At 41.0% G+C, this 14,664-nt stretch overlaps 1 protein-coding gene across 1 annotated transcript in view; it reads left to right on the plus strand.

Annotated features, from left to right (window-relative positions):
• Cadps (calcium-dependent secretion activator 1) overlaps nt 1-14,664 on the plus strand; it is a 1,554,015-nt gene that overhangs the window by 1,201,563 nt on the left and 337,788 nt on the right. The window contains exon 18 of the mRNA XM_071665310.1: nt 10,537-10,673. Within this exon, the coding sequence (XP_071521411.1) occupies nt 10,537-10,673 (137 nt within the window). The remainder of the gene's footprint in view (nt 1-10,536; nt 10,674-14,664) is intronic.

Below are 14,664 nucleotides of genomic sequence, written 5' to 3' on the forward strand. Positions count from 1 at the left end.
TGTCCTCAAACATCTCATTTCCAGCACATCCACCCTCGCAACCATACAACATTGTTGGAACCACTATTCCTTCAAACATACCCATTTTTGCTTTTCGAGATAATGTTCTCGACTTCCACACATTCTTCAAGGCTCCCAGGATTTTTGCCCCCTCCCCCACCCTATGATTCACTTCCACTTCCATGGTTCCATCCGCTGCCAGATCCACTCCCAGATATCTAAAACACTTTACTTCTTCCAGTTTTTCTCCATTCAAACTTACCTCCCAGTTGACTTGACCCTCAACCCTACTTTACCTAATAACCTTGCTCTTATTCACATTTACTCTTAACTTTCTTCTTTCACACACTTTACCAAACTCAGTCACCAGCTTCTGCAGTTTCTCACATGAATCAGCTACCAGCGCTGTATCATCAGCAAACAACAACTGACTCACTTCCCAAGCTCTCACATCCACAACAGACTTCATACTTGCCCCTCTTTCCAAAACTCTTGCATTCACCTCCCTAACAACCCCATCCATAAACAAATTAAACAACCATGGAGACATCACACACCCCTGCCGCAAACCTACATTCACTGAGAACCAATCACTTTCCTCTCTTCCTACACGTACACATGCCTTACATCCTCGATAAAAACTTTTCACTGCTTTTAACAACTTACCTCCCACACCATATATTCTTAATACCTTCCACAGAGCATCTCTATCAACTGTATCATATGCCTTCTCCAGATCCATAAATGCTACATACAAATCCATTTGCTTTTCTAAGTATTTCTCACATACATTCTTCAAAGCAAACACCTGATCCACACATCCTCTACCATTTCTGAAACCACACTGCTCCTTCCCAATCTGATGCTCTGTACATGCCTTCACCCTCTCAATCAATACCCTCCCATATGATTTACCAGGAATACTCAACAAACTTATACCTCTGTAATTTGAGCACTCACTCTTATCCCCTTTGCCTTTGTACAATGGCACTATGCATGCATTCCGCCAATCCTCAGGCACCTCACCATGAGTCATACATACATTAAATAACCTTACCAACCAGTAAACAATACAGTCACCCCCTTTTTTAATAGATTCCACTGCAATACCATCCAAACCTGCTGCCTTGCCAGCTTTCATCTTCTGCAAAGCTTTTATTACCTCTTCTCTGTTTACCAAATCATTTTCCCTAACCCTCTCACTTTGCACACCACCTCAACCAAATCACCCTATATCTGCCACTCTGTCATCAAACACATTCAACAAACCTTCAAAATACTCACTCCATCTCCTTCTCACATCACCACTACTTGTTATCACCTCCCCATTAGCCCCCTTCACTGAAGTTAACCTTTGCTCCCTTGTCTTACGCACTTTATTTACCTCCTTCCAGAACATCTTTTTATTCTCCCTAAAATTTAATGATACTCTCTTACCCCAACTCTCATTTGCCCTCTTTTTCACCTCTTGCACCTTTCTCTTGACCTCCTGTCTCTTTCTTTTATACATCTCCCACTCAATTGCATTTTTTCCCTGCAAAAATCGTCCAAATGCCTCTCTCTTCTCTTTCACTAATAATCTTACTTCTTCATCCCACCGCTCACTACTCTTTCTAATCAACCCACCTCCCACGCCTCTCATGCCACGAGCATCTTTTGCGCACTCCATCACTGATTCCCTAAATACATCCCATTCCTCCCTCACTCCACTTACTTCCATTGTTCTCACCTTTTTCCATTCTGTACTCAGTCTCTCCTGGTACTTCCTCACACAAGTCTCCTTCCCAAACTCACTTACTCTCATCACCCTCTTCACCCCAACATTCACTCTTTTTTTCTGAAAACCCATACAAATCTTCACCTTAGCCTCTAGAAGACAATGATCAGACATCCCTCCAGTTGCACCTCTCAGCACATTAACATCCAAAAGTCTCTCCTTCGCGCGCTTGTCAATTAACACGTAATCCAATAACGCTCTCTGTCCATCTCTCCTACTTACATACGTATACTTATGTATATCTCGCTTTTTAAACCAAGTATTCCCAATCACCCAATCATATATATATATATGTATATATATATATAAATATATATATATATATATATATATATATATATATATATATATATATATATATATATATATATATATATATGTATATATATATATATATATATAAGTATAAAAAAAAAAATTATATATATATATATTTTTTTTTTTATTATACTTAGTCGCTGTCTCCCGCGTTTGCGAGGTAGTGCAAGGAAACAGACGAAAGAAATGGCCCAACCCCCCCATACACATGTATATACATACGTCCACACACGCAAATATACATACCTACACAGCTTTCCATGGTTTACCCCAGACACTTCACATGCCTTGATTCAATCCACTGACAGCACGTCAACCCCGGTATACCACATCGCTCCAATTCACTCTATTCCTTGCCCTCCTTTCACCCTCCTGCATGTTCAGGCCCCGATCACACAAAATCTTTTTCACTCCATCTTTCCACCTCCAATTTGGTCTCCCTCTTCTCCTCTTTCCCTCCACCTCCGATACATATATCCTCTTGGTCAATCTTTCCTCACTCATTCTCTCCATGTGCCCAAACCACTTCAAAACACCCTCTTCTGCTCTCTCAACCACGCTCTTTTTATTTCCACACATCTCTCTTACCCTTATGTTACTCACTCGATCAAACCACCTCACACCACACATTGTCCTCAAACATCTCATTTCCATCACATCCATCCTCCTGCGCACAACTCTATCCATAGCCCACGCCTCGCAACCATACAACATTTTTGGAACCACTATTCCTTCAAACATACCCATTTTTGCTTTCCGAGATAATGTTCTCGACTTCCACACATTCTTCAAGGCCCCCAGAATTTTCGCCCCCTCCCCCACCCTATGATCCACTTCCGCTTCCATGGTTCCATCCGCTGCCAGATCCACTCCCAGATATCTAAAACACTTCACTTCCTCCAGTTTTTCTCCATTCAAACTCACCTCCCAATTGACTTGACCCTCAACCCTACTGTACCTAATAACCTTGCTCTTATTCACATTTACTCTTAACTTTCTTCTTCCACACACTTTACCAAACTCAGTCACCAGCTTCTGCAGTTTCTCACATGAATCAGCCACCAGCGCTGTATCATCAGCGAACAACAACTGACTCACTTCCCAAGCTCTCTCATCCCCAACAGACTTCATACTTGCCCCTCTTTCCAAAACTCTTGCATTTACCTCCCTAACAACCCCATCCATAAACAAATTAAACAACCATGGAGACATCACACACCCCTGCCGCAAACCTACATCCACTGAGAACCAATCACTTTCCTCTCTTCCTACACGTACACATGCCTTACATCCTCGATAAAAACTTTTCACTGCTTCTAACAACTTTCCTCCCACACCATATATTCTTAATACCTTCCACAGAGCATCTCTATCAACTCTATCATATGCCTTCTCCAGATCCATAAATGCTACATACAAATCCATTTGCTTTTCTAAGTATTTCTCACATACATTCTTCAAAGCAAACACCTGATCCACACATCCTCTACCATTTCTGAAACCACACTGCTCTTCCCCAATCTGATGTTCTGTACATGCCTTCACCCTCTCAATCAATACCCTCCCATATAATTTGCCAGGAATACTCAACAAACTTATACCTCTGTAATTTGAGCACTCACTCTTATCCCCTTTGCCTTTGTACAATGGCACTATGCACGCATTCCGCCAATCCTCAGGCACCTCACCATGAGTCATACATACATTAAATAACCTTACCAACCAGTAAACAATACAGTCACCCCCTTTTTTAATAAATTCCACTGCAATACCATCCAAACCCGCTGCCTTGCCGGCTTTCATCTTCCGCAAAGCTTTCACTACCTCTTCTCTGTTTACCAAATCATTTTCCCTAACCCTCTCACTTTGCACACCACCTCAACCAAAACACCCTATATCTGCCACTCTATCATCAAACACATTCAACAAACCTTCAAAATACTCACTCCATCTCCTTCTCACATCACCACTACTTGTTATCACCTCCCCATTTGCGCACTTCACTGAAGTTCCCATTTGCTCCCTTGTCTTACGCACTTTATTTACCTCCTTCCAGAACATCTTTTTATTCTCCCTAAAATTTAATGATACTCTCTCACCCCAACTCTCATTTGCCCTTTTTTTCACCTCTTGCACCTTTCTCTTGACCTCCTGTCTCTTTCTTTTATACATCTCCCACTCAATTGCATTTTTTCCCTGCAAAAATCGTCCAAGTGCCTCTCTCTTCTCTTTCACTAATACTCTTACTTCTTCATCCCACCACTCACTACCCTTTCTAATCAACCCACCTCCCACTCTTCTCATGCCACAAGCATCTTTTGCGCAATCCATCACTGATTCCCTAAATACATCCCATTCCTCCCCCACTCCCCTTACTTCCATTGTTCTCACCTTTTTCCATTCTGTACACAGTCTCTCCTGGTACTTCCTCACACAGGTCTCCTTCCCAAGCTCACTTATATATATATATATATATATATATATATTTTTTTTTTAAACTATTGGCCATTTCCCGCGTTAGCGAGGTAGCGTTAAGAACAGAGGACTTGGCCTTTTTTGGAATATTCTCACCTGGCCCCCTCTGTTCCTTCTTTTGAAATTTAAAAAAAAATGAGAGGGGAGGATTTCCGGCCCCCACCCCCGCTCCCTCCCCTTTTAGTCGCCTTCTACGACACGCAGGGAATACGTGGGAAGTATTCTTAATCCGCTATCCTTCCAAAAGAAGGAACAGAGAAGAGGGCCAGGTGAGGATATTCCCTCAAAGGCCCAGTCCTCTGTTCTTAACGCTACCTCGCTATCGCGGGAAATAGCGAATAGTATGAAAAAAAAAAAAAATATATATATATATATATATATATATATATATATATATATATATATATATATATATATATATATATATGTATATATAATTTATATTGTACAAAGGCAAAGGAGATAAAGTTGAGTGTTCAGATTACAGAGGTATAAGTTTGTTGAGTATTCCTGGGAAATTCTATGGGAGGGTATTGATTGAGAGGGTGAAGGCATGTACAGAGCATCAGATTGGGGAAGAGTGGTGTGGTTTCAGAAGTGGTTGAGGATGTGTGGATCAGGTGTTTGCTTTGAAGAATGTGTGTGAGAAATACTTTGAAAATCAAATAGATTTGTATGTAGCATTTATAGATCTGGAGAAGGCATATGATGGAGTTGATAAAGATGCTCTGTGGAAGGTATTAAGAATATATGGTGTGGGAGGCAAGTTCTTAGAAGCAGAGAAAAGTTTTTATCAAGGATGTAAGGCATGTGTACGTGTAGGAAGAGAGGAAGGTTATTTGTTCTCTGTGAATGTCGGTTTGCAGCAGGGGTGCATGATGTCTCCATGGTTGTTTAATTTGTTTATGGATGGGATTGTTAGGGAGGTGAATGCAAGAGTTTTGGAAAGAGGGGCAAGTATGCAGTCTGTTGTGGATGAGAGAGCCTGGGAAGTGAGTCAGTTGTTGTTCGCTGATGATACAGAGCTGGTGGTTGATTCGGGTGAGAAACTGAAATTGCTGGTGACTGAGTTTGGTAAAGTGTGAAAGAAGAAAGCTGAGAGTAAATATGAATAAGGGCAAGATTATTAGGTACAGTAGGGTTGAGGGACAAGTCAATTGGGAGGTAAGTCTGAATGGAGAAAAACTGGAGAAAGTGACGTGTTTTAGATATGTGGGAGTGGATTTGGCAGTGGATGGAACCAAGGAAGCGGAAATGAGTCACAGGGTGGGGGAGGGGTCGAAAGTTCTGGGAGCGTTTAAATATGTGTGGAAGACGAGAACATTATCTCGGAGAGCAAAAATGGGTATGTTTTAAGGAACAGTGGTTCCAACAATGCTATATGGTTGCGAGGTGTGGGCTATAGATAGAGTTGTGTGAAGGAGGGTGGATGTGTTGGAAATGAGATGTTTGAGGACAATGTGTGGTGTGAGGTGATTTGATCGAGTAAGTAATGAAAGGGTAAGAGAGATGTGTGGTGATAAAAAGAGTGTGGTTGAGAGAGCAGAAGAGGGTGTTTTGAAATGGTTTGGTCACATGGGGAGAATGAGTGAGGAAAGATTGACAAAGAGGATGTATGTGTCAGAGGTGGAGGGAACAAGGAGAAGTGGGAGACCAAATTGGAGGTGGAAAAATGGAGTGAAAACGATTTTGAGCGGTCGGGGCCTGAACATGCAGGAGGGTGAAAGGCGTGGGAGGAATAGAGTGAATTGGAATGATGTGGTATACTGGGGTCAATGTGCTGTCAATGGATTGAACCAGGGCATGTGAAGCGTCTAGGGTAAACCATGGAAAGTTCTGTGGTGCCTGGATTTGGAAATGGAACTGTGGTTTCGGTGCATTATACATGACAGCTAGAGACTGAGTGTTAACAACTGTGGCCTTTGTTGTCTTTTCCTAGCGCTACCTCGCACGCATGGGGTGGGGGGGTTCTTTTATGTGTGAAGGGGTGGCAACAGGAATGAATAAAGGCAGCAAGTATGAATTATTTACATGTATCTATATGTATGTCTTTGTATGTATATATATGTTGAAATGTACAGGTATGTATACATGCGTATGTGGACGTGTATGTAGATACATGTGTATGTGGGTGGGTTGGGCCATTTTTTCATCTATTTCCTTGTGCTACATTGCTAACACGAGAGATAGCGATAAAGTATGATATATAGATAAATACTTTGTGCTACCTTGCATTAGCAAGGTAGCACAAGGAAACAGACGAAGAATGGCCCAACCCACCCACATACACATATACATACATACACATCCACACATGCACATATACATACCTATACATTTCAACGTATACATATATATACATACATAGATATATACATATGTACACATGTACATAATTCATACTGTCTGCCCTCGTTCCTTTCCGTCACCATCCTGCCACACATGAAATGAAAATCCCTTCCCCCCGCATGTGCACAAGGTAGCGCTAGGAAAAGACAACAAAGGCTACATTCGTTCACACTCAGTCTCTAGCTGTCATGTATAATGCACCGAAACCACAGCCCCCTTTCCACATCTAGGCCCAGAAAACTTTCCATGGTTTCCCCCAGATGCTTTACATGCCCTGGTTCAATCCATTAAGAGCATGTTGACCCGGGTATACCACACTGTTCCAATTCACTTTATTCCTTGCACGCCTTTCACCCTCCTGCATGTTCAGGCGCCTATCGCTCAAAATCTTTTTCACTCCATCCTTCCATCTACAATTTGGTCTCCCACTTCTCGTATTTCATCATTTACCCCAGATGCTTCACATACCCTGGTTCAATCCATTGACAGCACGTTGACCCCGGTATACTACATCGTTCCAATTCACTATTCCTTGCACACTTTTCACCCTCCTACATGTTCAGGCCCCAGTCGCTTAGAATCTTCTTCACTCCATTATTCCATGTCTGATTTCAGGCTCCCACTTCTCATATTTCAGCATATACATACTTATACATACACAGGCATAAACATATATACACATGTACATATACGTACTTGCTGCCTTCATCCATTCTTGCCACCACCCTGCCACACATGAAAATGGCACCCCTCTCCCCCTGTGTGCACGTGAGGTAGTGCTAGGAAAAGACAACAAAGGCCACATTTGTTTACACTCAGTCTCTGGCTGTCATGTGCAATGCACTGAAACCAAATCTCCCTTTCCACATCCAGGCCGCACAAAACTTTTTATGATTTACACCAACACTTCACATGCTCTGGTTCAATTCATTGACAGCATGTTGACCTAAGTATAACACATCGTTCCAATTCACTCTATTCCTTGCACGCCTTTTCCCTCCTGTATGTTCAAGCCCCGATCGCTCAAAAACTTTTTTACTCCATCCTTCCACCTGCAATTTGGTCTCCTGCCTTTCCTCATTCCCTTCACCTCTGACACATATATTGTCTTTGTCAATCTTTCCCCACTCATTCTCTCCATGTGACCAAACCATTTATTTCAATACACCCTCCTCTGCTTTCTCAGCCACACTCTTTTTATTACCACACATCTCTCTTACCCTTTCATTACTTAATCAAGCCACCTCACACCCCACATTGCCCTCATACATTGCATTTCCAACACATTCACCCTCCACACAACCCTATCTATAGCCCATGCCTGTCAACCACTATTCCTCTATACATACCCATTTTTACTCCCCCAGGTAATGTTCTTACCTTCCACACATTCTTCAACACTCCCAGAACCATTGTCCCCTCCCCCACCCTGTGACTCACTTCCACTTCCATGGTTCTATATGCTGCCAAATCCACTCCTAGATATCTAAAACCCTTCACTTCCTCCAATTTTTCTCTGATCAAACTTACCTCCCAGTTAACTTGTCCCTCAACCTTACTGAACCTAACAACCTTGCTCTTATTCACATTTATTCTCAACTTTGTTCTTTCACACACCTAACCAAACTCAGTCACCAACTTCTGCAGTTTCTCACCCAAATCAGCCACCAGTGCTGTATCATCAACGAACAACAACTGACTCACTTCCCAAGCCCTCTTATCCACAACAGACTGCATACTTGCTCTTACTGTCTCCAAAACTCTTGCATTCACCTCCCTAACAACCCCATCCATAAACAAATTAATCAGCTATGGAGACATCATGCACCCCTGCCACAAACCCACGTTCACTGAGAACCAATCACTTTCCTCTCTTCCTACTCGTGTACATGCCTTACATCCTTGATAAAAACTTTTTACTGCTTCTGGCAACTTACCTCCCACACCTTATACTCTTGATACCTTCCTCAAAGCATCTCTATCCACTCTATCATATGCTTTCTCCAGATCCATAAATGCTACATACAAATCCATCTGCTTTTCTAAGTATTGCTTACATACATTCTTCAAAGCAAATACCTGATCCACACATCCTCTACCACTTCTCTTCCCCAAGCTGATGCTTTGGCCATGCCTTTACCCTATCAAATGATACCCTCCCATATAATTTCCTAGGAATACTCAACAAGCTTACACCTCTGTAATTTGAACACTCACTCTTATCCCCTTTGCCTTTATACAATGGCACTATGCATGCATTCCACCAGTCCTGAGGCACCTCACCATGAACCATACATACATTGAATATCCTTACCAACCAGTCAACAATACAGTCACCCCCTTTTTTTTAATGAATTCCACTGCAGAACCATCCAAACTTGCTGCCTTGCTGGCTTTCATCTTCTGCAAAGCTTTCACTACCTCTTCTCTATTTACCAAACCAATCTCCCTGACCCTCTCAGTTTGCACACCACCTTGACCAAAACACACTTTATCTGCCACTCTTTCGTCAAACACATTCAACAAACCTTCAAAATACTTACTCCATCTCCTTCTCACTTCACCGATGTTCCCATTTGTTGTCTTGTCTTACACACTTCGTTTACCTCCTTCCGAAGCATCTTGTTTATTCTCCCCCAAAGTCATTGATACTCTCTCACCTCAACTCTCATTTGCCCTCCTTTTCACTTCTTGCACCTGCCTCATGACCTCCTGCCTCTTTCTTTTATACGTCTCCCAGTCATTTGTGCTACTTCCCTGCAAAAATCATCCAAACACCTTTCTCTTCTCTTTCACTAACAATCTTACTTCTTCATCCCACCACTCACTACCCTTTCTAATCTGCCCACCTCCCACCTTTCTCATGCCACAAACATCTTTTGTGCAAGCCATCACTGCTTCCCTAGATACATCCCATTTCTCCCCCACTCCCCTTATGTCATTTGCTCTTACCTTTTTCCATTCTGCACTCAATCTCTCCTGGTACTTTCTCACACAAGTCTCCTTTCCAAGCTCACTTACTCTCACCACTCTCTTCACCCCAACATTCTCTCTTCTTTTCTGAAAACCTCTACAAATCTTCACCTTCGCCTCCACTAGATAATGATCAGACATCCCTCCAGTTGCCCATCTCAGCACATTAACATTGAAATGTCTCACGCCAATCAGTTAACACGTAATCCAATAATGCCTTCTGGCCATCTCTCCTACTTATGTACGTATACTTATGTATATCTCTCTTTTTAAACCAGGTATTTCCAATCACCAGTCCTTTTTCAGCACACAAATCTACAAGCTCTTCACCATTTTCATATAAGAAGACTTACATGATTAGTGTTATTGGGACTGGAACTGAGGATATTCTTCATGTGAGAGGGAACACAGTGTCTCCAATATAACCAGTAATGAAGGGGACCTATGGTTGGACCTTCCATTTGTGGTTAAATCGTCTAGCCAGATATGAAAGCCCCACCACCAAAATTATGACTTTTCATTCATAATAGTTTTGTTATTATCAGTAAATTGCTATTCAGAATCAGGTATTGGAAAAACTTCAGTCTGTAATTATCATTTGAATATTAAGGAGATATTGCACTGAATTTAAGGTCTCTTTCCAGATGCAGATAAAGCTAAGAAACATGGAATGGATGAATATATAAGTGCTGATCCTGTTAAATTTGATCACCACAACCTTTTTAGAGTTCTCCAAGCTCAAACACTTGAATACCGTCTTATTGATCCCTACTGCTCTTTGGTAAGTTGATCTGTTAGAGCAATTTAAGGACATATTCTGTTTGTTCTATTGTGCTGTGGAAGGAAGATAATCTGCAAAATGCTCTATAAACCTCATACAGCAGACTCTTATACATTGCAAAAAATTTTGTGGCTAGAGGTAGATCAATTGGCCATGGTCACTTAGGAGCCATTTTTCCCTTTCCCACACCCAACATCATGCTCACTATATCATGAAAAGCCTTTACCAGTCCAAGCAGACCTACTTAGGGAAGGCCCCTCACTCTCTTCTTCGCTGTTGTTTCCAATTTATTCTTTTTGCAAAAAAAGTCACTGGTCCTTTCCATTAAAAAAAGCTGTTTCACAAATCAAGCTTTACAATACTTTTCTGAGAAAGTTATTGGCAACATGTATATCTTCATGATTTACTTTTAATTTATTTTTAATTTTCTTGCCTTCTATTTTCTATTTTCTATTGTTTTTTAAAGATGTTTAGACATATGTTATTGATTACAGTTAATATGTTAATACTTAACATTTGTTAATTATTTCTTTAAGACAAATGTAATTCTTTAACTTGTGTTTTGATCTTTACTTTCTTATTTTCTGCTCTTATATGGAGATAATTCGCTGTTATATTTACTGAAGTTTTTACTTATATTGTTTTACTTTGATTATAAGAAATAGGGTACTCATTATAGGTAGATGATGAAATAGCTCCATCATCCCTCCCCCCAAAAAAGTCAGTAATCAAAATATTTTATCACTTGATTAGATAGTTTATCAATGGAACATGGCAGTTTCAGATGCATGGGTATGATGCTACTTCGTTTTCTTCGTGGTCATCCATAGCTTTTGATAATGACGTGTTCTTGTGTACTTCCCAACTACAGAAATTTGCCAACATGCCTAACACTTACCTCTTTGAAGATTTCAATGCCCACCAATGGTTTCTGCTTGGATCAACTCCCACCCATGATCCCCGAGGTGGGTTGATAAACAAACTGCAACCTCTCAATATCCTCAACACATGCATCCAACCAACCAAATTCTCAAACCAACTGCGACAGCACTCACCCTTGCAATACATCACATTCTGTTCAACAGAACTACACACAAGGGCCAACTGGAGCTTTCTGCATGAGCTAATTTCTCATCACTTGCCCATCTCGATGACACTCCATCTAGCCTTCCGGTCAAAACAGCTACTTAGAAAACTTGCACAAACTATTGGAAAGCAGACCAGCCATCTTTCATACAATACCTTGAAACAAGGCTCCAGAACTTCAGTATAGTTGATTTCTTATCCTTGGATCATTTAATCTTACAATTTGTAAGCATTTCTACCCAAGCCAGCAAAATGCACATACCACAAGGGTATAGAAAGAAATACACCCTAAATTTCTCCCCACAAGTCTTGCACCTCATAGGGCAAAGAAACTAGCTCAGATACAACCACTCACCATCAGTAGAAATCAGAGGGCAAACCCATACTCTAAAATCAACACCTTCACTAACTTTTTTTCCGTATTTGAGTCTCCAGTCACAGGCCTCAATTGAAATATAGAGAGGTTAATGAAAAAAAAGAGACAAGGAAAAATATTTACTGATAATGGAGGAATTGAAAAACCTTTCTTTTAGAATGTGCTAGGCCATAGTTGTTGGGAAGGACATGAGAGGGTACAGTGTTCCAAAGCTTCAAGGCGAAGGAAAGTAAGTTATCAAAATGGCCCACCCTTGTGTTGCCAGTGGCCACACAGTAAACTTGTGATGTGCAGCAGCTTGCTGAGTATTGTGTGGTTTAGCTATGGATGGAGGCACACAAGCAGCTGACTTTTAGGAGAAAAATCAAAGTAATACCTATAGATGAGGGAAAGTGAACCAAAATTGCAGGATAGGGCAAGTAGGTCAAGTTTTGAAGTTGATATATGAGAGTTTATAAGTAGCACTGCAACTCTGTCAGATCTGGAGTCATCCCAGATGTGAGAGTAGTACTCCATACAAGGGTGGATCAATCCTTTGTATGAACAGAGTAACTTTTTGGAAGAAAAGGAATTTTGACATCTAAACTGTAGGACTATCAGTTTTGTAGAGACAGATTTAGCTATTTCTGTAATGTGGGGTTTCCAAGTTAGAATGGATGTTACGGTAATACCAGTTGTTTTCATTGAGTTAAGAGGTGGAATTACAGAATGATCAAAGGCGAAAGGAAAGTTGTGAGGAAGTTTTGAATGAGAGATGAGTAAAAACTGGGTCTTGGAGGTATAAAACTACAACTTAACCAGGTTTTGCCTACCCCACTGAGATATCCCTCCAAATCTGAGTTTATTGATGAAATTGTCTTTAGACTGAGATGCAGATTGAATGAAAGATGAAAGAGTAGAACTAAAGGATGTGGAGAAATGCAGTGTTAAGACATCAGTGTATGGATGCATTTAATTATTTGTGGAATAAAAGAAATTGTTGATAAAAAGGAGAGAAAAAAGTGTATTAGTCAGGGCAGAACCTTGAGGGACACTGCTGTTGATGGAGAAGGGGAGAGAGGCTGATCCAGTAACTTCCATAGAGATAGATCGGCCAGAGAGGAAGCTAGATATGAAGGGGGGGGGGTGGAGCCCAAAGAGGTGTAGCTTAAAGATGAAACCCCAGTGCCATACCCTGTCTAAAGCTGTGGATGTTTCAAGGGCAACTACATAGGATTCCCAAAAATCTTTCAGGGATGGTGATTAGATATTAGTAAGTTTAGAAAAGATATCATCACTGGATGCTACCTTGTGGAAGCCATTCTGGTGATCAGAGAGAGGACTGTGAGATTCAGTATGTATGAGGATATTGGAGCTGGGGAGGGATTCTGAGACTTAGAAATGGTAGATTTCAAAGCAACAGGACAATAGTTAGAGAGGTTAGAATGATCACATCCTTCTTAGGGATGGGTAATATCAATGTATGGTTCCAAGAAGAAGAAAACTTCTGACTTTTCAACAGAAACACAACAGACAAACAAGCAGAGATACAAGTTCAGAAGCATACTTTTTCAGTACACAGGGACGGATGCCATTTGCGCTGTAGCCTTGTTTGTATTCAGAGAGAGAAGTACTTTTATACGATTTGAAGAGATTATGGGAAGGGGTATAGGATTAGTAATAGGGGCATCAGGGGGTGAGGTAAGGGAGAAAAAGGAATCAAAGAGTTGCTTTATCAATTGAAGAGACAGCTATAGTACTCAGTTTCTATCCGTCTCTCTACAGAAAACTCCTCACAACTCTCATCTCTCCTTTGATGGTTCTGTAATTACACCTCTTGACTCAATGGACATGCTTGGCATTACTGTATTCTCCACTCTTACTTGGTAACCCCACATTATGGGTATAGGTAAGTCTTCCTCTAAGGAAGTGGGTGTCCTGTTTAGATGTTGAAACTTCTCTTCTGAATAGTTGCTCCATGCATTCAAGGGATTGATTCATCCTTGTATGGAGTACTGCCCTTACATTTTGGGTGATTCTAAATCTGTATCCTTACTTGACAGAGTTGTCGAAAACAGTCCGACTTATAAACTGTCCCAGGCTAACTTCCAAACTTGACCCCCTTGCTCTACGCTGCAATGTTGATTCATTTTCCCTCTTCTATAGGTATTACTTTAGGTTTTGCTCCTGAGAGCTGGCTGCTTGTGTACCCTTACCACTAACTAGACCACGCAATACTCAGCAAGCTGCTGCATCATATGATTATTGTGGTCATCAGCAACTCAAGGGTGGGCCATGTTGATATCTGCTTCTTTCCCTACTCGTCAAAGCCTTGGACCTTCCTACCTTCTCATGTCTTTCCCAATAATTTTGACGTAGCACATTTTAAAAGAAAGGTTTTTCACTTTTTCAAAATTTTTTAAAAGTTTTCCCATTTTTTTTCCTTCTTGTAATTCTTTCTATACACCAAACCCTTGATTTAATGGGCTAATGGGGGAGGGTGTGTCCATTAATGCCGAAAGTCTGTTAATTCGAATGTAACCTGTTTCT

This window comes from Panulirus ornatus, chromosome 10, assembly GCF_036320965.1.
Source record: "Panulirus ornatus isolate Po-2019 chromosome 10, ASM3632096v1, whole genome shotgun sequence".
Lineage (NCBI taxonomy): Eukaryota > Metazoa > Arthropoda > Malacostraca > Decapoda > Palinuridae > Panulirus > Panulirus ornatus.